Source organism: Myotis daubentonii, chromosome 7 (genome assembly GCF_963259705.1).
Source record: "Myotis daubentonii chromosome 7, mMyoDau2.1, whole genome shotgun sequence".
Lineage (NCBI taxonomy): Eukaryota > Metazoa > Chordata > Mammalia > Chiroptera > Vespertilionidae > Myotis > Myotis daubentonii.
In genome coordinates, this window is record NC_081846.1 from 44,689,816 (window position 1) to 44,715,602 (window position 25,787).

At 37.4% G+C, this 25,787-nt stretch overlaps 2 protein-coding genes across 3 annotated transcripts in view; one reads left to right on the plus strand and one right to left on the minus strand.

Annotated features, from left to right (window-relative positions):
* The window catches only part of SCRN3 (secernin 3), a 35,445-nt gene extending 22,809 nt beyond the window's left edge, over positions 1 to 12,636 (minus strand). For both annotated transcript variants that reach the window (XM_059704038.1, XM_059704037.1), the window contains exons 1-5: positions 12,510 to 12,636; positions 10,659 to 10,826; positions 8,644 to 8,825; positions 7,905 to 8,104; positions 4,923 to 5,135 (exon numbers count right to left, since the gene is read on the minus strand). In XM_059704038.1, the coding sequence (XP_059560021.1) occupies positions 4,923 to 5,135; positions 7,905 to 8,104; positions 8,644 to 8,825; positions 10,659 to 10,817 (754 nt within the window). In that variant the 5' untranslated portion in view covers positions 10,818 to 10,826; positions 12,510 to 12,636. The remainder of the gene's footprint in view (positions 1 to 4,922; positions 5,136 to 7,904; positions 8,105 to 8,643; positions 8,826 to 10,658; positions 10,827 to 12,509) is intronic.
* A 1-nt stretch (position 12,637) lies between these two features.
* CIR1 (corepressor interacting with RBPJ, CIR1) overlaps positions 12,638 to 25,787 on the plus strand; it is a 31,071-nt gene continuing 17,921 nt past the window's right edge. The window contains exons 1-6 of the mRNA XM_059704036.1: positions 12,638 to 12,770; positions 18,419 to 18,513; positions 20,277 to 20,341; positions 20,895 to 20,979; positions 21,357 to 21,405; positions 22,325 to 22,442. Of these exons, the coding sequence (XP_059560019.1) occupies positions 12,699 to 12,770; positions 18,419 to 18,513; positions 20,277 to 20,341; positions 20,895 to 20,979; positions 21,357 to 21,405; positions 22,325 to 22,442 (484 nt within the window). The 5' untranslated portion in view covers positions 12,638 to 12,698. The remainder of the gene's footprint in view (positions 12,771 to 18,418; positions 18,514 to 20,276; positions 20,342 to 20,894; positions 20,980 to 21,356; positions 21,406 to 22,324; positions 22,443 to 25,787) is intronic.

A 25,787-nucleotide genomic window follows, 5' to 3' on the forward strand; every position in this document is an offset into this window, starting at 1 on the left:
ACTATCCATCCGTTGCCTCCCACACACATCCTGACTGGGGATTAAATCCTTAACCTGGGTATGTGCCCTGACCAGGAATCTAACCCACTGCCTTCTAGTGTAGGGAATGATGCTAACCAACTGAGCCACACAAGCCAGGGCCAACTGTTTTATGATAGAAAAATCTCAGTTTCTCCATAGTACAGCAATGATTTCAAATTCAAGAAAAGTAATTTATAAATAACTTGTTATAGGAGCAATATCTTTCTGTTAAATTTGAAAAAAAAATTCAGGAGGAAAAAAAGTTGGATATATAAACAAGCCTTAGTATTAAAACTAAACAATAAAGCAAAAGCCTGCCATCCACACCTACCAGACACATAGCCGCTGCACCTAGGGAGGTTTTAAAGTGATTCAAATCTAAATTCCTTAAGTGGCAAGTTTTAATGAAAACAGTGTCAGAACCATAACACTGTCATAATATAGGTATTATGAAAATGTTTTCTGTATTCAAAACCTACAATTCTCAAAATGAAAGGAGGATTTACATGATCACTTGAGTAGGATAGCTATGAGTAATTCACGAGCAAGCATTGAATAAGTATTGAGACTTCAGTGGCAAGGTTCACGCAAATGAATGCAAAACACAGGGTGCAATTTCACTGCAATTTAAACTAGTTATTTAAAATACATGAGTGAATATAGATACAATTTGGATATACATGCAGCACAGTTAATAGGTATCAGTCAGGGACAGTTGGAAAATAGAGAGGTAAGCTCTTCCATCTAGAAAAATCATAGGAAAAAATTAACCATAATGTACAAGTAGACAATTTCCTATAAAAGTACTGGAAAGACATTCTTTTGGCAAAGCACAAAAAGCTGAGCTGAAATTCAAACTTGGGAGGAAAAAATAAGTTTCATGTCTGATGCACCTATTACTATCATCATATATACATTTTAAATATATTATTCAGTTATTTTATAGTTAAGTAAAGCAGAATCAATTATTATGATGCAGTAACTAATTAATTTGTAATTGTTTCTACTTTTTCTTCCTTTTGTTTAATTACCGTAAACCTTAGGATTCTTGACATTTTTCTCTCCACTCTAATTATGTGTTGTTCATTTTTTTAAAAAGGCCTGCTAATTTTATGTCCTGAGGATTTCAGTTTATTGCCAAAAAAGTACACAACAGTAATCTTTGTTAAACTATCTACAAATTATAATTTAATTAAATCCTTTTAAAATTTAATCAAAACATTAGGTATACACAACAAATTAGTGCAAGACTAGGTGCTGAGAGGAACATAAGGACAAGAAAGAGTCCATTTTTTTAAAGTTTCATAGGGAGAAAAATGAAGACCACAGTTTCATAATTTGTAAAATGGCAATAATACCTACTTCACACAGTTGCTTAAAGATGATAATATATTCACTTAGCACAGTGTCTAGCCCTTGATATGCTTTTAACAAATGGAAGTAGCTGTTGCTGCAACTGCTATGCCTGTCTCTACTTTTACAATAATAATTTTTTTAAAATATATTTTATTGATTTTTTACAGAGAGGGAGAATGACAGAGAGCTAGAAACATCAATGAGAGAGAAACATCCATCAGCTGCCTCCTGCACACCTCCCAACTGGGGATGTGCCCGCAACCAAGGCACATGCCCCTGACCGGAATCAAACCTGGGACCCTTCAGTCCGCAGGCCGACACTCTATCCACTGAGCCAAACCGGTTAGGGCTACAATAATAAATTTAAAGTTAGAATTAGAATAACATATTTCAGCATTTTCTACACAGCTATCCACATGAGAAAAAGATAGTTTATATAACTTATAAAATGATAAGCTAAAATTTAGAAAGTTTATATAAAACTTTTCAAATGATAAGACATTCTTCTGGAAATTAACATATAAGTAAGATATTAAATACTTTAAAAACAATTGTGTTAAATCATTCTGAAAACATTCTGTCACAAATTTTTTTTCTGTCATACCAAATAACTAATATATCATTAATTTGTTTAATGAATTGCTGGAAAGCAACTATCAATCACTGACTGGTCTATCTCTGAGTAGTTGCTTTCTGATTGATTGATAGAACTGGTTTATCCTTCAAGTGAAGGAGGATATATCACATTTTCTCATTAGTGAACTAATCCTTTTAGCAGTTATCTGCCACCCAGTAATCTTCTTAAATAGAAGTTATTTTTCTGGAATTTTAGGTAACAAAGGGACAAAGAAATTATTGAAATTATTTTTTAAGAGTCAGTAGTAATGGAATATAAAAATGGGGAAATATGTATTAACTAGAGGCCCAGTACACAAATTTGTGCATGGGTGGGTCCCTCAGCCTGGGTGGCAATCGGGGCCGATCAGGGCCATCATCTCTGGAAGAATGATACGGAATTGCCTCTGGGAAAAGAACTGCTATCTAGGGACAGGGTAAGAGGGAGAGACTTCACTGCATACTCTTATGGACCTCTGAATTTTGAATCATGTGCATATATTTATATTTACAAGTAAAAGAATGCCATAGAATATTAAATGGCATGGGAAAGAGTTCTGCTTTAATTTGGCTGAGTAAACTCCCACCAGATCAGCCCTCCCTCAAATAACTATACACTCAGAATAAAATGCAGAAAAACAACTACCCGAAGGCTCTTCAGAGCAAACAAAAGCAGAAAAATTCTGGAGGGAAGGTGACATTTGGAAGATGAGATAATGCACAGGGTGTTTCCCTTTTCTGTTACAGCTTTGGCCCACAGTCAATGCTTCGCAATACTGGGCAGGGAGCCATAGAAAACTTAGTCTTTGTGGCCTGAAGATCCAGAGGTCAGCCACAGGCACTAGGAAGTGAAGGGGGAATACCATAAAGGTGAAAGTTAAAGAGAGGAACCACCAAATTCTGTGTAAAAAACTCTGCCCACATCTCACCTGATCTGTGTCGGGCAGATCAGCTAAAAATAAAAGAACTGAACTGAAATTTGAGCTGCCAACTAGGGGATAAAGTTAACAGGTTGAGAACAAACAAACTGTCTGCTAAATCAAGACTTACTTCTGCCCTGGTCAGTATCACTCAGTAGGTTGGGTGTCATTCCGGGCACAGAAAGGTTTGGGGTTCGATTCCCAGTCAGGGCACATGCCCAGGTTGCAGGTTCAATCCCCGGTAGGAAGTAACAGATCAAGGTTTTACTCTTGCATCAATGTTTCTCTCTCTCCCTCTCCCTTCCTCTCTCTCTAACAATCAATAAAGAATATTTTTTAAAAATTCAATATATGAATAAGCAGGAAAATGTGACCCAAAATCAAAAGAAAAACAAAAACAGAAACAGACCCATAAATTACAGAGATAATGGAGTTTGCAGAACAAGATGCTAAAACAGCTATTATAAATATGCTGAATATGTTCAAAGATTTCAAGAAAAATGAAGATAATGAATAAAGTAATGGGAGATATATAAAAAGAACCAAATAAAATATGTAGAGATGAAAACTACAATATCTGAAATGAAAATGTCACCACATGAGATTAACAGCAGGTTAGATAATGCAGATGAATATATCAGTTAACTTCAGGACTCAACAATAGAAATTATCCATAGTAAATATAGAAACTACAACCATTCATCTAAATGCCCATGAAGCTTAAATGTTTTCAATGGCAACTACATACAGAGTCATTATGGCAGGTTTACTATCTGGACGGAAAATCTGAATAAAATACTAAATATTTGTCATATCAAATATTCTCATAGAGAATACAGAGATATAGGTATGCTGGAATCCTGTGTGGTTTACTGCTTCCAAACCAGTGTTTGTTTCTCAGGATAGCACAGGTAGCCCCTGCTGTGCCTACAAAAATATATGTAGTTCAGCGTTCAATCTCTCACAAGAGACTTGTTGACCCAAAGCTCAGACAGCAGACAGCACAATTCCAGGCTAGAACTCTGGGCAGGGAGCAGAGTAGCATTTTTCATACTCTAATTTTGGTACGGAGTCCAGTTCCTGCTCTCCAAATGGGTCTTTCACTTACACACCTGCATTCTCATAGATAAAACTAGCCTCTAAGGCTTATACCTGGTCCAGAATCCCCACCTTTGACACAGAGAGGAAGAGTACTATATGGGAATAAGACATCTCAAATCTTGCTAACATAATGGGTTCTCCCCTCATTTTTGGTACCTAGTGATTTCTTCTTCTTGTGTTTGAACTTAGCTATATATGACTTTAATATTTAAATATTTTATTCAGCCTTTCTAGAATTTTGGAGTGGAAATTCTTAATCTGCTCAGTTTGTCTTTTTGACCAGTTCTAGATATAACTTTTGTCATAAAAATAACCAATAATAGCCTTGACCAGTTTGGCTCAGTGGATAGAGCGTCGGCCTGCGGACTGAAAGGTCCCAGGTTCGATTCCCGTCAAGGGCATGTACCTTGGTTGCAGGCGCATCCCCAGTAGGGGGTGTGCAGGGGGCAGCTGATTGATGTTTCTCTCTCATCGATGTTTCTAACTCTCTATCCCTCTCCCTTCCTCTCTGTAAGAAATCAATAAAATATATTTAAAAAAAAATAATAATAGTACCATCAAAGATAAATGAAAGAAGCAACAGTTATAGTCCAAAAACTCTGTCTCCATGTTTCGGTGAACTCTGAGAGGTAAAGTAATTCTAATTTGAATTAAGAACATTGGTATGAACTGGAAAAAGGGTCTAAGAATTACAAATCTGAACTTGTTCTTCAAAAAAAATCATTACCCTCTCATAAATTTATAACACTTCACTCATCTTAAAAAATAGCTTATAATATCACAATATTTTTAGTTTAAAATTACATCTTTACTAAGGATGATGCCTCAAAAAATATTTTATTATACCCATATTATACCTACACAAAAATATAATTTTTCATTTTGATACTATTTAAATGATAAAATTACCTTTGTGTTTATTCAGAAGTTTGTAGCCTTCACAGTATCTTCCTGGTGAAATTGTCATCTTGGTTGTGTCAATATAAGAATATATCGCTGCAAAATCAAACTCCTTTTTATCATCCCACCAACCTTTCCGCTTAGCATAGTTTCTCATGTCTGGGTGTTCCCGATCAATCTTGGTCGTTATAGAAAGCTGATTAGAAATATTACGAACTCCCTCTTTTTTCAAAGAAGAAGAGGTGAAGGGAGAAGAAAAGTGGTATTTAATATAATGTAGCTATCTGTATATTATGATTCATAATCACAATTTAAATGTAAATATAGTCTTCAAAATTTGTATCATATGCATCTATTACATATTCAAAAAGATAAATTGCTTTTTAAATTAAACTTTTTATTTTTGAGATATAGATTCACATGCAGTTGTCATAATAGACAGATCCTGTGTATACTTTACCCAGTTCCCCACAATGTAACTTTTTGTATAATATTACAACCAAAATACTGGTACTGATAAAGTCAAGATGTAGAATATTTTCATCACCAAAAGGATCATTCAAGTTGCCCTTTTACAACCACATTCACTTGTCTCCCATCCCCAGCATCTCATTAACCTCAGGCAACCACTAGTTTGTTATCCATTTCTACAACTGTCATTTAAGAATCTATAATAATAAAAGCATAATATGCTAATTAGGCCAGACAGCCGAATGACCTTCCTGATGTCCTTCCGGATGACCTTCCAAACGAAGCCGGGGCTGTGAGGGCCGAACCCCTTGCACAAATTTCATGCATCGGGCCTCTAGTGTTATATAAGTAGAATCATATAGTTTATAACTTTTTGGTTTTTTTCATTCAGTATAATTCTCTAAAGATTCATATAGGTTATTACATGTATCAACAGTTCATTACTTTTTATTGCTGAGTAGTATTCTATAGTATGTACATATGACAGTTTATTTAGCCATTCACAAGTTAAAGGACATCTGTTTGGGGCTGTCATGGAAAAAGCTGCTATAAATATTCATGTACAGGTTCTTGTGTGAATGTAAGTTTTTATTTCTCTGGGACAAATGCACAACATTTCAATTGCTAGGTTTTATGATAGTTTCATGTTTAGATTTTTTTTAACTTCCAAACTGTTACCCAGAGTAGCTGTACACCCTTACTAGCAATGTATCAGTGATCCAGTCTCCACCAGCATTTAGTGGTGTCATTTTTTATTTTAGTCATTCTGACAGGGGTATAGTAATATCTCATTGTGATTTTAGCTTCCCTTTTCTAATGGATAATGATATTGAACATCATTTTACATGGTTTTTTTTCCCCATGTGTTTTTTTGACATCTGCATATCCCTTTAGATGATATGTCTCTTCATGTCTTTTGCCCATTTTTCTTTTTTTTTTTTACTGTTGGCTTTTGAGACTTTTTAAAATATATTTTAGTATTAATTAGTTTTGAAAAATAGTCATAAAGAAGTTTAGAACAGAAATATATAAGTCTTCCAAAAATAGCATGGCACTAAGTTAAACAAAATGTTCATCTAAAATACAAAATAGACAAAATAATAAAAGCCTGTGCTAAAGAGATCATAATGAATGAAATATATCATGATAAATGAAAATTGATAGTGTTTTAGACAGATTTAGAATTACAGTCTGCCAAGTAGAAATTAATTAAATTATTCTAATGCAGTCATACTTGAGATATTCTCTCCATAAAAACTAGACTTAAGTCAGGTTAGAACAAATACAGAAAAGAGTTTTCCATCTAATAGCTAATTCCCTAGTTTAACTCTTTAGTCTTGGGATCATTTAGTAAGGAAGAGAAACCAGTGGGCAAAGTTATTTTAGAGCTGGATAATTAAACCCAATGATAGTGTTCACATTGGATGGCTTGCTGGGCCCATCTTTTTCAAAAGAATACATTTATTCATTTCTCTCTTGCAAATGGCATAGTTAATAAAATAAAAAGTGCTTAATGGTACAATCAGGCCAATTATTACAATAAGAAAAATAGTCTAAATTCAATTATGTGTACTTTTTTTTACTGTTGTATTAGTAAACATACATACAAAAATATAAAATGTCCATCAAAAAACTGGCAATGAAAAATAACATCCAAATCCTCCTAAGCTTGAGGCTACCTTCATAAAGCCTTTCTGAACTCCTCTGGCTCACTGTGACTTTCACTTTCTCCAAATGTTTACAGTATCTATGTGTTTGTATCATTCATACACCATTTAATATTTTCACATGTGTATCTTATCTCCCTTGTAAAACCATGAGATCCAGGACGTAAGTGCACAAGAAGTATGTGATCACACTTGAGCACAGACTGGACTCTAATGAAAGAACACTGAATGGAGAGTCAGGATGGAAAGACTTAAATTCTGTTTTTCATTCACTGCCTTGACTAATTCACCTGTCTGGATTTTCTCACTTGAAAAATGAGAGGAATATATGTTCATAAAGAAACCATGGAAAACAAAGCAAAGCATTTTAAGACAATTAAATTGTGTTCTTTTACTATGATAATGCTTTACTATTGTATCAACATATTCTTTCTAACCACTAGCCACAGACATCCATGCCCACCCTACTACCACTCCCCTTTTTCACCTTCATACCCACACATTATGAAATTTTGGAATTCAGCCCAAAGTTAAAAGAGAGAAAATGTAAGAGATTATTAAAAAGTGGAAAACACTATAAAACAGCCAAGAGCTACTGTATAGAAAATATATAGAGGTTATTTAAAATTTATATTGCATCTACGGAAAAAAGATAACATCACTGTTTTCTCCCTTTCAAAAAAGCTCTTTGTAGTGCTCTTTCATTGTGTGTTCTTGAAAATTGTTTCATTTCTCCTGTAGTTCAACCCTTCATTGCACTGAATTATAAATCTTGAAAGACAATTACATGCAACTTCTGCAAGTAAGGGAGAATTTATTAATTGTAAAACAAATGAGGAAAATTTATCCATACCTTGTACTTTTTCTGCTGCCCAGTACTTCCCTGCAGTCTCCAGAATCCAGGCTTCATTCCTATCAGCTATTAGGAAACTGTTGTGATAGCTAAATGCCATACCATCCTCTGAACAATTTCCACCCTGGCCATATTTTTCTAATAAATCAACAATGACGTCGAGAGCTTTTTCAGCTGTATCAGCTCTTTCAAGGCCAAGTCTAAAAGAAAAATATTAAAGTTCTCAGGTTAAAATAAATTTCCACTGTTTTGCTTAAATAATTTCATGCACATGAGATTTTGTGGTTGTATTCAAATACAAATTATTTCAAGTTAACAGGTAAACTGAAATCCAACTTCAAAACTATTCCTCCTGAAGTCAGTTTGGAATTGAAAACAATGATTTTGGAGTCAAACAGATCAATGTTCAAATTCAAAGTTGGTAATTTATTGGCAAGTTACTTGATCTCTGATCCTCAGGTATCTCATCAGAAGTTACTGTGAGAATTAGTTATGGTCTGACAAAATATGTTAGGTACTTCCAATGAATCATGATTATCAATTCTTAGCCTCTCCCAATTAATGATATTTGAGAGTCTTTACACTACATGCTAGTACTTTAAAGCATTTTTGACACACACTATAAAGTATCAAAGTCCAAAAAAAAAGAAAAAATAGAAAAATAAAATATGTAAGAGTTACACCAAAATTTAAAATTTAGACAAGTTCTATAGTGCAAAAAATACAACAGAAAAATAACCTGACAAGGTCCATGCCCAGTAGCGCCTCTTCATCACAAACTTCTTCTCTTCCCCAAACAGCTTCATTCCCAATGCAAACTCCATGTTCATTGGCTCCCATTTCTGCGCCCCACAACCAAGCTGGGCGACTGAGAACAACAGCATATGTTTCAGGGACCTGATCAATTTCTATGTAAGTACACTGTAAAGAGAGTCATAGCAACAACCATAAAACCAAAAACATACAACTTGTCCAAGTCCAGGATCTTAAAAATCAACCAGAAAATACAACCATGACACAAATGAAGTATAACTAAATTGTAATTTTCAATAATCATATTCAGAATTGACCCTAAAGTATTTATTCATTCAAATACTTGCTGAGCCTTAGCCAGTTTGGCTCAGTGAATACAGCATCGGACTGCGGACCAAAGAATCCCGGGTTTAATTCTGGTCAAGGGCACATCCTGGGTTGCAGACTCAATCCCTAGGAGGAGGCAGTCGATCAATGATTCTCTCTCATCATTGATGTTATCTCTCTCTCTCTCTCTCCCTTCTTCTCTGAAATCAATAAAAATGTATTTTTTTAAAAAAACACTTGCTGAGTATCTTCTATTATAAAGCACTCTGCTAAGAAATGCATCAGTTACAGATTTTGTTTTCAAGAAACTAAGACTTGTACATTAACTAAGGTACAACAAAATATAGGGGGCCATAAAGAAAAATGAAGATGAGGAGCTACAGAAGCTCAGGAGAGAGACAGTTTCTAATTGTGAAAACTCTAAATATTTTGTAAAGGAGGATGTATGTGACTTGAAGCTTAAGGAAACAGTTTTCAATCTTAATGTACAGTCTTCCTTGGTTAGTGATATAGGTCCCGTATGGTAGCCCTTATACACAGGGTATTGCCATAAAAGCCCACCCATCTATTATGTCCACAGCAGTGAAAAGAATGAGAACCACTAGTTTACAGGATAGGCTAGACTTAAGTATGAAGAGACAAAAGTGGAAATGGACCCAAAAATAATTAATAGTAGCAGCAAAAGAAAAACTGGCCTAGTATACAGAATACATCTAGCATTTAATATATTTTAGTATTAGAATATCAATGAACTCTAAAAAATATGCTAACAATTAAAGCACAAAGTAAAACTTTTAAAGTTCCATGCTGAATAGATTTTTTTAATTAAAAATTTTAAAGAACACTTTAATTAATGTGTATTCTACCAAATGACTACATAAAATTCATGTTGCTAGTGTTATCACTGGGTCCAATAAAAATTTTATTCCCAGGTAATAAAATTGTTATTCCAGAATCTGAATGACACTTCCTATTCTACACCAATCAGAATCCTTGTTGTCCATCAAACTCCAGCTGAAACCCCAACTCCTAGTGAAGCCTTCCTTCATCCCTAGACTGAATTAATTGTTCTTCCTCCACTGCTGTCACAGCTTGCTGCTCTTATATTTTATATCTAGACCAGCATACTCTATAATGGGGTTAGCTGCAGCATCCGCATCCGATTCCTCTACTAAATCCTAAGCTTGACAGCAGGATTTAAAAAAAAAAATTTAATTTTATTTTAGAGAGAGATGAAGGGAGAGGGAAAAGAGAGAGATGTGAAAGAGAAACATCGATTGGTTGCCTCCTGCATGCACACTGACCGGGGGATTGAACCCGCAACCTAAGTATGTGCCCTGACAGAGAATCAATCTGGTGACTTTCCAGTATACAGGATGAAAGTCAACCAACTGAGCCACACCAGCCAGCAGGTTTTAAATCCCTGCCCTATTTAACAGGTTTACACATAGTAAGCATTCAAATAAAATTAACAATTATTATTATTGTTATTTCAGCTTCCTCCAAATCACAAAAGACCAGCAGCCTACTTTTGATTCAAATTATTCTTCAAATTTCAATTCTTGAATTTTTAACTTCTATAGTATCTGCCAAATAGCTAGCTTATGACAAAAAAAAACTGTTTATGATATTTTTAAAGAAACATATTGCTAACAAAATATGTATTTCACCTACCTTAAGATGTCCTCTCAGGTTATCGTGAACTGCAGCAGGAAAATAAACTACCTCTTGTACTTCATCACAGGGTCTATCTGAATTTTTTCCAAAAATAATCCTATTTTGCACTGTTGCTGGAGGTAATGCCACAAAAGTGTCACAGGAACAAGGTTCCATTTTTTTAAACTGAAAATCATATAAAAGATTCAAAAGAAGAAAACCAATTTTAAGTATATACAAAACAAAATTTTACTTAATAACCAAGGGAACTATTGCCATATCTAATAAAAGCTGTTCATTGAAGTTTTAAACTTCATGGACTGTAGTTCAAAACTCAGTCAGAAAATGACTTGGGAATGAATCTTACGGCACAAGAGTCAATAAGAAAATGGCAATGACAAGTACCTTCTTCTAATCTATCAGTCAGATTTACCCTCTGCCAGTGGTTCTCAACCTTCTGGCCCTTTAAATACAGTTCCTCATGCTGTGACCCAACCATAAAATTATTTTCGTTGCTACTTCCTAACTGTAATGTTGCTACTGTTATGAATTGTAATGTAAATGTCTGATATGCAGGATGGTCTTAGGCGACCCCTGTGAAAGGGTCGTTCGACCGCCAAAGAGGTCGCGACCCACAGGTTTAGACAGTAAACTCTTTTACTCCTTAAGTCTTCCTGTTATGGGTTCAATCAGCGAGATAGACCACCGACTCAAAATTTAAATTTTAAGAGCCTTTATTAAGCTGGCCAGCTGACTACAGCTGCGTCCCTCCCTTAGGAGCATAGCAGCTTGCAGTGCTGACCAGAGTACAGCAAAGCCTTTTATCTGCAATACTACAAAGTATTTCTAAAAAAAAAAAAAAAGAAAAAACAAACTGCAAAGCGGTTCATTAGCCGTTTCTGATACTGGCAGGGTAAAAGTTCACATAAAGTTTACAAGTACAAACGGGAGGAAAGCAAGGTCACACCTGGCTGGGTTTAATCATAACACATTGCCTTTCTAGCGAGATAATTAGCAATTTTTCTCTCCCTTGGCCCCTGCCCCTCAGCACATTCCCTGAGTCATCTTTGACTATTTCCATATTCGGGAATCCCTGGTTCAAATATATCATAGGGCTATTATGAGAAATTAGTAAGACGATGTGTCAAGTGTTTTGCACAGTGCATACAACGAAGAAGACACTGAAATGAAAGCTGTTGTTTCTTTCATTCGGCGAACGAGTGCATCTCTCACAGAAGGCATCGCACACACCCCCCCCAAGAGAAGCTGTTGGTGGCGCCCCTAGAGCAGCCACGGCCACCCAAACCCTGTAGTTTCAAGGGCCATAAAGCGGCACTAGATCTGAGCTACGGGTTTGTACGGGAAGCTAAGGAAACGAGCAGCCCCGTTAGCAAGGCACCCAGCGAGCCCATTTCCAGGGGGAGCCGCAGGGGCTTACTGTGCATTTATCACTCAACAAATGTTTCCTGAACATCTTTCTGCCCCGTGGCGACAAAACACACAGTCCTCGCTCCGGTAGCGTCGACACCCTATTTAAAAGCTTTCGTTCACCAACTGCTTTCAGAAACGTCCGCACAAACGGGCTACACATTGTGAGAATTCCTACTCCCATAACACAAATGAGAAAATCGGTGCAGAAAAGTTTAACTCGAGTCCGAGTTCCCGGGGTAAAGGGCTCGAACTTCAAACACGTCTTGTAGAAGAGCCGCGGCACAGGGCGCCCTCCGCGCCCCGTCGGGGGCGTTGAAACGGCGGCGGCGCAGCTGTGCCCCGGCCCCCTGCGGCCCGGGATCCCACCCGGCCATCTTTCCCGTCTCCCCCACTTCCCACGTCCCCTACGTTCGCCCCTCCCCCGTGCACGCCCCTCACCTGGCCTGCGGGCAAAGTGAAAAGGGGAGGGGGCGATCAGTGTCCCGGAGAAGCATTAGTTGCCGGAAGCCGTCACCTCTGACCCCGGAAGTGCCCCGTGCAAAGGGAAGCGCAGTTCCGGTTAGGCGGCAGAGTTTGTTTACGTTGCTCTCAGATTTAGCGGCGGCTTTCTCCAGCTCAGCCTCCAAGATGGGGAAGTCCTTCGCCAATTTCATGTGCAAGAAGGACTTTCATCCCGCCTCCAAATCCAACATCAAGAAAGTGAGTACGGGGAGCCCGGGCGGGTGCTGGTCCTAGGACTGGGTTCCCAGAGCGTGCTGGACCTGGGGAGTGCTGGTGTCTCTTGGATCCCTGAGACAGTCTCCTCTTCGCCAGGCCCAAAGCTCTCGTGTTCTTGCCCCTTCACCCCCGCTGAGAAACTTGTTGACAAAGCTGGCCCTCGGGTTTAGGCGGCCTGGTCTGCTCCGTCGGCTCTGCCTGCAAGAATATAAATCCATAAGATCTGAAGATCGATAGAGTTCCTCATTCCTTCCCTCAGGAGATTCTGGATTTGCCTTTTCGAATCCCAGGATCGCGGTGTCGGAGCGCTGCTAAACTGTACAAACTTACTATTTAAGATAAGGTAGATCTTAACATGGAAATAAAGTCAGCCCCTTGCTTCCTCTCTTTATCCTACCCGTTAATGTAGTATCGCTCCGATGATCTCGTTGAAGTTTCAATGATCAAGTACGTGTCTCCGAGGCGCAGTGAAGAGAAACCGTGCTCAGTACTATAGCAGTGGAAAGGAGAGATGACGTAGGAAGAGTCTGAGCATTGGAATCAGGCCTAGATTCAATCTAGTTATTCCAGCACAGTCGCTTTTAGCCCTGACACCTTGCACAAAATCGTTCCCTCATTCCAGTCTCCTAATCTATAAATTAGGAATGATCATTATCAATTGCTTTGACTTGTAAAATTGGTCTGAGGGTTAAATAAGACGGTTTAGATAAAGGCTTTGAAACAAAGTACCACCTAGCACTGAGTGTGCCCACCATCTAGAGGGAGTGCTCAATAAAATATTAATTTTCCCTACACATATACTTATTCTTAGCCTGCTCCCAGATACAGAGTTGCATTCTTGGCATATGCCTTGCTTACTCTGTATGCTTTCCCAAGCAGTCACATCCAAATTCATAGTTTTAACTACCCCCTCTTCACTCATGACTCTCAAATCTACAGCCCCAGGTGTCTCCACTACCTCGAAAGAACTACATATGTACTTAACACTTGCATCTAGATATCCTACAGGCATCTCAAGCTCAACATATCTGAAATGGAACTTATCTTTCATCCAAAATCTGCTCTTCTTTTTATACTTCCTATCTCATATGAGTAGGAAATATAGGTAGTAACAATCCTTCACCCAGTCATCCAAGCCAGGAATTCAATATTCATCCCTTTCCCATTACCCCTTTATCTAGTCAGCAAATAAATTCGATTGGTCTTACCCCCCAAATATCTCTTGAATCCTTCTCTCCTCTTTGTCACTACTGCCTGTATCTTAGCTTAGATTCTCATTATCTTTCACCTGGACTGTTATGTTTCCTGACTGATTTTTCTACCTCCAGTCTTGATCCCTTTCAAATCTATTCTCTACGTAGTCATCAGAATAACTATTTTATTTCACAGCTTTACTGAGATATAACTTACATACCATAAAATCACCCATTTAAAGTACACAGTTTAGTGGTTTTTAGTATATTTATGAATTTATGAATCATTACCACAAACAATTTAAAATATTTCTGTCACCTGACCCCTCAAAACCCCTATCTGTTAGCAGTTCCTCCCCATTTCTCCTTAACCCACCCTCTTATCCAGCCCTAGGCAACCACAAATCTTTATATTTCTGTGGATTTACCTATTCTGGGCATTTCATATAAGTCATGAAATACGTAGTCTTTTCTGAAATATTGCCTTTTTCGCTTAGCATAATGTTTTCAAAGTTTATCCATGTTGTAGAATGTATCGATAATGCATTTCTTTTTATTCCTGAATATTCGATTGTGTGGATATGGCACATTTTATTTGTCCACTCATCAGTTTATGAATATTTGGGTTGTTTCCATAGAAAAGTCTTTTTAAAGCAAAACTCTGATCTTGTCCCATTCCTTATTAAAATACTACAGAATTAAGTCCAAGTAATCTGGGTCCAGTTTATTTTTCCTTCTCTGTCCCCAATTGCCATTCTCCCAGTTCAGATTTTATATTCCAGTAATGTCAAACTACTTAATTCCAGTTTTACACCTTTGGGTCTTTGAGTTATTTCCTCTGCCAGTAAAATCTTGCCCTTGCCCTAGCCCTAGCCGGTTTAGCTCAGTGGATAGAGCGTCAGCCTGGGAACTGAAAGGTCCCAGGTTCGATTCCGATCAAGGGCACATGCCCGGTTGTGGGCTTGATCCCCAGTGGGGGACTTGCAGGAGGCAGCCAATCCATGATTCTCTCTCATCATTGATGTTTCTATCTCTCTCTCCCTCTTCCTTCCTCTATGAAATCAATAAAATATATATATATATAAAAGATCTTGCCCTGTTTTTTTCCTTGGCAACATTCTGATCCTCTTTAAAAACCTGTTTAACATGTATGAAGTTGCTTGTGTACAGGGTTATTTATTGCAATAGAGTTTTTAATAGCAAAAGATTAGAAATTTTTTAAATGCTCATTAGTGCAGCAGGAGATTGGTTCAATAAATGATGATATAGCCCCACAATAGAATGATGTTCAGCTCTCTGCCCCCCCCCCACCCCCCAAGTACAAGGAGGCTTTTTATTCACTGATCTTGAATGATCTCCATGGTATAGAATTTTATTTTATACATATTCTCTGTGTGTATACGAACATGTGTATGCAATATATGTTACCATATATGAAAAGAGTGAGAAAAAAAATGTGTGGCCCTGGCTGGTGTGGCTCTGTTGGTTGGAGCGGCATCCTGTACACAAAGGTTGTGGTTTTGATTCCCTAGTAGGACACATGCCTAGGTTGCAGATTCAGTTCTCGGTAGGGGTACATTCAGAGGCAACGGATTAATGTTTCTCCGTCTCTTTCTCCCTCCCTTCCCCTTTTCATAAAATCAATAGAAATATCCTTGGGTGAGGATTTTAAAAAAAGGAATATGTATGTATGTTTGTTTTATATACACAGGGCGGGGGCAAAAGTAGATTTATAGTTGTTTATATGGAAAATAATATAATTAAATAATAAGAATAAACTCTGTTTTGTGTACTCACAACTGTAAACCTACTTTTGCACTACCCTGTATATCCTTTTGTGTATATGTGCATTAGAACATCTTTGGAAGGATATAGATATACAAGAAATAGATAACATTGGCTACCCTTGATTTAATTTAAATAACTTTTTAAAACCAAAAGTTGCTGTAAAGTATTCCTTTATACCAGCCTTCCTTACCGGTCCCTAATGTTAATCACTGTCTTATTCTGTTTTGGTATCTTGTATATATTTCTGTTGTCCAAATATCAAACTTTATTGTTATTATTTATTTATATTATATAATTCATGTATTTTTTTTATTATACAGAGCTTAAAATTACAGAAAAGTTAGTATGGTTTTCTATTAGCAGATTCTGAGCATTTTGAAGACAAGAATGTGCTTTATTACTCTTTATTCCAGTCCATAATGAATACTCAGTATGTGTTTAAGCTCTTGAGCAATTGAGACAAGTAAAATAACCTTATGAAATCTAAAGCAAATAAATGGTAGTCATTCTGTCAGAAGTGATATGTTATTCATTAGATTGTTATTAATATGTTATTCTGCTAGGCGTTTCCCTCTTGCAACTGTTTGTATTTAAGCTACTGTGAAAATTCCAAACATGTACCTTTTTTTAAAATATATTTTTATTGATTTCAGAGAGGAAGGGAGAGGGAGAGATAGAAACATCAATGATGAGAGAGAATCATTGATCGGCTGCCTCCTGCACACGCCCTACTGGGGATCGAGCCCGCGAGACCACAACCCAGGAATGTGCCCTTGACTGGAATCGAGCCTGGGACCTTTCAGTCCACAGGCCGACGCTCTATCCACTGAACCAAACTGGCTAGGGCACAAACATGTACCTTTTACTGCCTATCCTAAGTGTAGTTTTTTCTTCTACATTGGTAAGTGTGAAGTCAGTGGAAGAAACTTCAAGAACTTATACCAAAATAAATGTCTGGTATATTCTGTCCCTGAAGGATTCTTTTCATTTTGATTTTTTGCTTTTATCTCCATGCTAGGGGCCCAGTGCATGAATTCATGCACTTTGAAAAGAACTGTGGGCCGCAAGGCTGCAGTGGGCACAGGGGTGGGTCTCGGCCCATCCTCCACATCCCCGCCTGGCCCTTCCTGCCGCGGGCCCCAGTCCCATCTCTGCTGGCAGCCCCCCTCCCACTGCAGCCACTCCCATGCGCTGATGGCGCCAGCCCTGCTCACACCCACTGACTGCGCAGAGCAGTTGGGACCAAAAGGTGCTGTAACAGGTGTGAGCAGCAGGTGCGAGTGGGGCCGGCGCTGTCAGTGGGTGCGAGCAGCAGCTGCTGCCCCAATCGCCCCTCAGGAGCAGGGGTGGGTAGAGAAGCCCTCAGGGGCAATCAGGGCCAGCAGCTGGTCCTCCCACCCACTGACGGTGCCGAGCGATCAGGACTGGCTCCGGGCGCCAGCAGCCAGTGTGAGCAGCAGCTCCAGCACTGGCAGTGTGCGAGCGCCGGGTGGGACCGAGGCGCACGGGAGCAAAGAATTTTCAGTAACCACCAGAGGCTCACCCTCATGACAGTGACCAGTGCCCTGCTGTGGTCTGGTGCCCCCGCTCACCTGCTCCACCATCCTGCCGCCATGTTCCGTGTATGCCCCCTGGTGGTCAGTGCACATAGGGACCAGTTGTTCGGTTGTTCCGCCGTTTGGTCTATTTGCATGTTAACCTTTTATTATATAGGATAGGATTAACCTTTTCTTGTTCACATCTCAAGCTGTGTCAGCACTTTCCTATCTCAGCACTACTAAAATACTAATAACTACCTTTTTTTGCTCCTGAAATTGAAAAATGGCAGTCTTGTCCTACATCCTCCTCCTCATACTCATCTGCCCTCACCCACAGTTAATTATAATTTTATCAAAGTAAGTATTTGTCCTCAAATTTACCTTCTTAAAATTAGCTTGTTGGAGAAAAAGTTTGATTTGTTTTTGGTGAATGGTTGTTAAATACTTTGTCCTTTATTCTAAAGGTGATAGGAAGGCATTGGTACCTTTTAGGCTCAGGAAGTAACATGGTTAAATATCCTTGCATAAGCTGTGTGCGCTTTTTACCTTCACCACTTTTATGGTTTTGAGAATTTCACATAGGGACACATTCAACCTGTGCTGCTGGTGCCTTTGAGACATCTGACACACCTCTCTCTGATCTCTTTGTTTCCTCTCTTGTTTCTTCCCTTTATTCTACAACTATCTTTCATTTCATTTCCTTTTCTTCCTCTTCCTTGTCCTCCATTTTTCCTCTCTTGCTGTGTCAGTGGCACCCCTGGGCATTGTTTGACCCTACTGGTTGTACCTGTGTGTTTTCTAGTCTAGACATATTACATGTGGCGAGATGGTTATTCTCTCTGAAATAATACAGGGACTGAGTGCAAAAAGCTGTTGTTTCAGGTGCTCAGAGTAGTTCTCAAGTTGGACATTTTTGCTTGAAATTTTAGTTCTTTTGAATGGTGGTATTTAAGGACTTGCCCAAAGACACAAATCAGACTTTTCAGCTGTTATTTTGTAATGGTGTCATTATGACCAAAGTAGATTATGTTGTAAACTATATACAATAGCATTTGATATTTTATTAGAAAAGCAAACGTCCTATTTTAAATTTTTTACTTTATTAATTTAGGTATGGATGGCAGAACAAAAAATATCATATGATAAGAAAAAACAAGAAGAATTAATGCAACAATATCTTAAAGAACAAGAATCATATGATAATAGGTAAGAAATTCCATTATACTGGTGATTTGATTTGATTTTTTAAATTTTATTATTATTTTTTAAAATCCTTACCCAAGGATATCTTTTTTATTGATTTTTAGAGAGAGAAAGGAAGAGAGAAAGTAGTGGGGAGAGAGAAAGATACATCAATGTGACAGAGAAACATGGTTTGGTCGCCTCCCACATGTGCTCCAACCAGGGATCGAACCTGCAACCTTTTGGTGTATAGGACGATGCTCCAACCAGCTGAGCCACCCAGCCAGGACAGTGCTGGTGATTTTAGAATAATCAATTGCATGAAAATGATCCCTACTGAATTATGTATTAAGTTAGCCTTTTTGAATTGAATGTCTTTTTTAAAAATATATATTTTATTGATTTTTTACAGAGAGGAAGGGAGAGGGATAGAGAGTAGAAACATCGATGAGAGAGAAACATCGATCAGCTGCCTCCTGCATACCCCCTACTGGGGATGTGCCCACAACCAAGGTACATGCCCTTGACTGGAATCGAACCGGGGACCCTTGAGTCCATAGGCCGACGCTCTATCTGCTGAGCCAAACCAGTTAGGGCTTAAATTGAATGTCTTAAGGATAGGATTCTATTCCCTCTGAACTATCTTTACTCTCATATTTGTAGATGGCCATTTACCCATAATTCACATAAAATATATTGATGTGAGTATATATAGCCTATGATCAAGTTCCAGCTGAGACAAAGCTTAGAACAGGGGTCCTCAAACTTTTTAAACAGGGGGCCAGTTCACTGTCCCTCAGACTGTTGGAGGGCCGGACTATAGTTTAAAAAAAACTATGAACAAATTCCTATGCACACTGCACATATCTTATTTTGAAGTAAAAAAAACAAAACGGGAACAAATACAATATTTGTATTTGCATGTGGCCCGTGGGCCGTAGTTTGAGGACCCCTGGCTTAGAAGAACAATAAAAGTTTAACACTCAAACTACTGACACCTCTCACAAGAATATTTCTTTAAAAGCTTATTAAAGATCAGTGCAGTGAGAAAGCAGAAAAGATGTTCAGGAAACAGTCAATAATTGAGTTAGACCAATAAAAAGAGTGTGGGTGGAAAAGTAGGTTTATAGCAGATCATAGTGCGGTTTTTCTTTATCTTTAAAAAACAGTTACTTTTTTTCCTTGGTACTTTAATTAATATTTGAAGCTATGCAAATATCCTGTTTTTCCTAGAACTTTTGCCCAGTAGTTTTAGCATTTATTGGTGCTAAATTTAGCATTCACATCAATTATTACTGTGGTTTTCTAACGGTGATTTTCTCTTTCTCTCATTCCCACTATATATTTTTAAATATATTTTTTAATTGATTTCAGAGGGGAAGGGAGAGGGAGGGAAAGATAGAAACATCAAGGATGAGAATCATTGATCAGCTGCCTCCTGCACGCCCCCTACTGGGGATCCAGCCCTCAACCTGGGCACATGCCCTTGATTGGATTCAAACCTGAGACCCTTCAGTCCTCAGGCCAGTACTCTATCCACTGAGCCAAACCGCTATATTTTTTAATTTGAATTCCTTTTCCCTTTCCTCATTTATTTATTTAGTCATTTATTTGTATCAGGGTAGACTCATAGATATTTCAGATTTCATCTAATGAGTGGAGTAAAGTTTTGAAACTATTACAACAATACCTTAATTCCCTTAGAATTTTAGAGGTTAAGGGACAGTTATTCTGTAATTTTTTCCTCCTACATAAAATTGTTACCCTTATGTCTTATTTTTATTTAGATTGCTTATGGGAGATGAACGTGTAAAGAATGGCCTTAATTTCATGTACGAGGCCCCACCAGGAGCTAAAAAAGGTACTCACCTCATTTCTTTTTTTAAGTCTTTGATATGTTTGCAACTAAAAGTTTGAGAACTGTTATGAAAGTTGCTTTTTATCTTTTAAAATGGCTATTGTATAAATGCTGTAATCAATAGAATAAATACTAAAAATATTTGTCTATAATCTAGTTATATTTCATGACTGGTCCTTTGGTTAGGAAAAAAATCTCAACATCAGCAGAAGTGCGTTTATTCTTTTATAATTTATGTATATGTCTTTAGTGAGACTACATGCCTATTAAATATGATGTCTTACTTAATTTTGTTTTTTTATCCTTTAGTGATTTGAATTTTATCTTGTGAAAGGAGAAAAATGTCAAACCAATAAATTCTTACATGTTATAATAAAATATCATATCATAGTATAGTATATGATAGACTTTTATGAAGTTTTTAACTTGCTCTACCTTTTTCCCCCTTGTTTTTGATATGCAATCAAGAAAATAAAGAGGTAAAGTACTATTTACTATGCTTGAATTTACTTGCAGTAGATTATAATTTTATGAAAAATTGAAAGACTTTTTAATGAATGTTTTCAGAAAGAAGAAACAGAAGGAGAGACTGAATACAAATTTGAATGGCAGAAAGGAGCGCCACGAGAAAAGTAAGACTGGTTTTCTTTTAAGATAAAATACATATCATTCAATTTATCTGATATCCCATCTTATATTCTTTTTTTCATTCACTAAAGGCATCTAATATGAAAAAGTATTTTAGGTGATTTGTCTTATGCAATTAATTTGCCTGATTACAGTCTTTAGTTTTATTTTACTTTTTCATTCTTTAAAAAAAAATTAGACTGGACACTTAATAACTAAATCGTGTTTGGAAATACTAAATAGATTTATAGTTTTGTATAGTTATTACAGTTATACCTTTTGTAATATATTTACTGGTAGAACTATAGAACTTTTTCAGAATAACTGCTGTTTCTTAAATTATTCTTAATATTGTGTTTGCACATTTTTCTCCACATAATAGATATGCCAAAGATGACATGAACATCCGAGATCAGCCCTTTGGTATTCAGGCAAGTGACATATATTTTACTCTGTAAGAAAAATTTTTATTTAGTAAATACTTTACGTTGTGGTCCAAAAGGTATTTAAGCTGAAAAGGAGTTCTATGGTTTCTGTTTGTATCAGAAAATCGAAGGACTAGAGGAGAAAACATTAAATGTAATAGATTGATGAAAGATAGAAATCAAAGTTTTATAGTGAGGCTTATAATGACAGTGGTCTCTGCAGTTTTCAAAGAATTTGAAGAATTACCTCAAAATTTGAGAATTTAAGATTAAGTCATGACATAATTATTTTTTGGAATTTTATTACTCTTTTTTGGATGACACTGTTTTATTGCCACAAAATAAGAGTCAAAAAGAAAAAGATAGAATTTAGCTTAGTTTTTAGGCAGACTTTATAGTAAAAGATTTTAGTATTTATATTAAATTAGAGGCCTGGTACACAAAATTCGTACACTCGGGGGGGGGGGGGTCGCTCAGCCCGACCTGTGCCCTCTCACAATCCGGGAGCCCTCGGGGGATGTCCAGCTGATGGCTTAAGCCCGTTCCCTGTGGGGAGTTGGACTAAGCTGGCAGTCAGAGGCTCCCGCCACCACCGCCACTGTGCTCACCATCCATGAGTGGCTTCTGGCTGAGCAGCACTCGCCCTGTGGGAGCACACTGACCGCCAGGGGGCAGCTCCTGCATTGAGCGTCTGCCCCCTGGTGGTCAGTGTGCATCATAGCAACCAGTCATTCTGCCGTTTGGTCCATTTGCATATTAGCCTTTTATTATATAGGATTATAAAATGTAGTTATGGAGTCTCTTTCTCTGGAAATCTTTTTAAAATTAGAATAATTTAATTTAAAATCTACCAAGGAGTAGGGAGCCAAATGTTGGTTAGATTCTTAATATTTTCATAACCAAAATAATGTTCACTATTTCTCAGGTTCGAAATGTGAGGTGCATTAAATGTCACAAATGGGGTCATGTCAACACAGATCGAGAATGTCCTTTGTTTGGTCTTTCTGGAATCAATGCAAGTTCAGTTCCCACTGATGGCTCAGGTAAGCACTAGACATGATTTATTTGTTTTAGAATATATACCAAGGACAAATAAGAAAAGATCAAATAACATTTTATCTTTGGCTTGGGTTGGGCTTTTTGGACTAAGGCACAATCCCAAAATATGATGGTCAATAGGAAACTATGATCATGTGTTCTGAATTTGAAAGACAGTATATTAGAATTGAATTTAATGTTCCTAGCCAAGGGCCCCTGTGAAAGACATTAAACATAGTTTATCAGGTTAGTAACTTAAATATAGAAGGAAGAAATGGTTATTTCTATATTTATGTCCTCCTGAATTATAAAAGTAGATTGGTCTAGAAGCCTCAGCAGTCACCTTAATTCAGAGATAAATCAAAACTGAATTTAGCTCTAGCCAGTTTGGCTTCAGCCTGCGGGCTGAAGGGTCCCAGGTTCAATTCTGGTCAAGGGCACATGCCCGAGTTGCAGACTCAATACCCAGTGTGGGGCATGCAGGTGGCAACCAATCAATGATTTTCTCTCTCATCATTGATGTTTCTATCTCTCTCTCCTTCTCCCTTCCTCCCTGAAATCAATAAAAATATATTTAAAAACAAACAAAAAAACTGTTAACTATGTTAAAATTGGTTTTTACTTAAAAATTTTATTTGCCTTTCTGCATATTGTTGTCTGCTTAAGAAAGATTAGTCTAATTTGTTTTGTGTTAATTTGGATTCCTTTTATAAAAGGATATTAAAACAGAAGTTTTAACTTAAATTTATCAGTGCCTTGGGTAAAAGAAGTACACAGATACAATATTATAATTGAGTTTTTTTAAATCCTTATTTTTTTTAAAAAAAATATATTTTATTGATTTTTTAGAGAGGAAGGGAGAGAGATAGAGAGCTAGAAACATCGATGAGAGAGAAACATCGATCAGCTGCCTCCTGCACATCTCCTACTGGGGATGTGCCCGCAACCCAGGTACATGCCCTTGACCGGAATCGAACCTGGGACCTTTCAGTCCGCAGGCCGACGCTCTATCCACTGAGCCAAACCGGTTTTGGCTTAAATCCTTATTATTCTAAAAAAGATAGAAGCCACATTTTAAGTAAAGGGAAACTATTTGCTCAGTGGTGAGAGAATGCTGATACAGACCTTGATCTGAGAACCTCTGACAAAAAGAATATCCCACGGATGCCACAATGCAGGTATCTTAAAGCCCACATACTGATACTCCTTGCTCCCCTACCTCCACACACCCACTTGGTGAAAGAAAGGTGAGAGGTCTCAAAAGAAATAAAGCCCTGCCATAGCTGGTTTGAAGGGTTGAGGAGTCAATTCCAGTCAAGGGCACACACCTCAGTTGCAGGCTCAATCAGGGAGCATGTGGAGGACAACCAATCATTCTGTCTCTCTCACATTGATGTTTCTCTCTCTGTCTCTCCCCCTCCCACTCTCTCTTAAAAAAAAAAAAAATGAAATCAATTGAAAAGATATTCTCTGTTGAGGATTAACAAAAAAAAAAAAAGAAAGAAAGAAAGCCCAAAGAAATACGGGGGTGGAGTAGGTCATATATGAAGAACCCATTGGCTCACATATTTCTGACCACTAATTTTAGTCACAGGAACCTGTTATTATATATAAAAGGTAAATTCTGTTTTCTGGAAAGGGTTCCATCTTTCTCATCTTCTCCTTCACTCCAACCTTGTGGTGCCCTTACAATTGCATGTTTCCTGTGTTGGATAGGGGTGGTCAGTGATAGTAGCTGTCTTTGTTCCTTGGCCTCATCTTTGATCCTGCTTCTGAGAAAATGAGTAGGATAGACTCCAGACTTAGCCCTTTATTTAGTAATCGATTAGACCTGCTTTCTCTTGAGTCTATATTAGAAAGTCTGTTAACCACAAACAAAAGAACTTGTGCTATTTAATTATCCTATTTTTAAGAGTATTGAAAACATTGAATTCAGATATAATGAAGCTAGATTGGCTCTTCTTCAGCCATGAATTTATGCTTATTAACTTTACAATAACTCAATCATTCATTTTATGCAATCAAAGTTTTTGTACCCCGCTTATGGTGGAGTTTTACTGTAGAACTATTCTTCAATTAAATGAACTTTCTCAAAATAAGTGAATGAAGTAGAAAATGCTCAATTTTTTTTTTTTGCTCCTATCAAGTTTTAACACATGTAACCACCCTTGAGTGAAGAGTATTACATTTGTTGAAATACTAATATTAGTATATTAATATTCCTAATATATAAAATGTTCCTTCAAGTCAAAAGATGAACGGACTCAAAGGAGCAAAGGACATAAATATTGGTGGTTTACAGAAGGAGGGGTTCAAATAGCCATTACAGCCATGACAACATTTTCAACAGCATTAACAACCAAATGAATGGACCTTGCTGGTTTTGCTCAGTGGCTAGAGCGTCGGCCCACAGACTGAAGGGTCCCAGATTTGATTCCGGTCAAGGATGAGTACGTACCTCAGTTGCAGGCTCCATCCCCAGCTCTGATCTTGTGTATGTGCGCGCGTGCGTGCCTGGGAGGCAACCAATCAATGTGTCTCTCACATCCATGTTTCTTCCTCTGTCTCTCCCCCTCTCTTGCACTCTCTAAAAATTGGGAAAAAAATATCCTCAGGTGAGAATTAACAAAAAAATAATAATAACCAAAGAAATTAAAGTAATATTATCTTTTTGCCCATCAAATTTGGTAAAGTCTTAAAAGAACTTTACACCCAGTGTTGGAGCAAGTATGGTAAAATTAACATTTTAATCCACTATTGATAAATTGGAGCAGCCTTTCTGAAGTCATTTGATGATATGTATCAAAAGCTTTAAAAACATGAATATCCTTTTACCTAGAAATTCAACATCCAGGAATTTATAAGAAAATGGTAAGGTAGATGCTTAAAGATTTATAGTGGTGAAATATTAGAAACAACCCTAAATGTTCATCAGTAAGGGTAAAATAAATTCACTTATTCGACAGTTATTTGTGGAGCACTTACTCTGTGCCAGGCATTTTTCTAGGTTCTAGGAATACAATATTAAGACAGAAAAGGTCCTTTCTTTCATTGTGTTGGAAATGACACAAAATAAACTGATAAATAAGAAAATATTAAGTATTTGTAAGTTCTATTGTAAAATTAAATTGGATACTGTGATAAGAACTGAATGGGGAGTAACTTTTGATTAAGTGGTGAGGAAGGGCTCCTCTGAGGAAGTGATGTTAAACTGCGATCTCTAAATGACAGGAAAGATGCAGCTTGCAAGATCTGACAGAAGAGCATTTGGCATCTTAGGCAAAAGGAACAGCCTTCCACACAGAGGGAACCATAAGTTCAGAGAGGCAGTGTACTAATCGGTGAAGAGC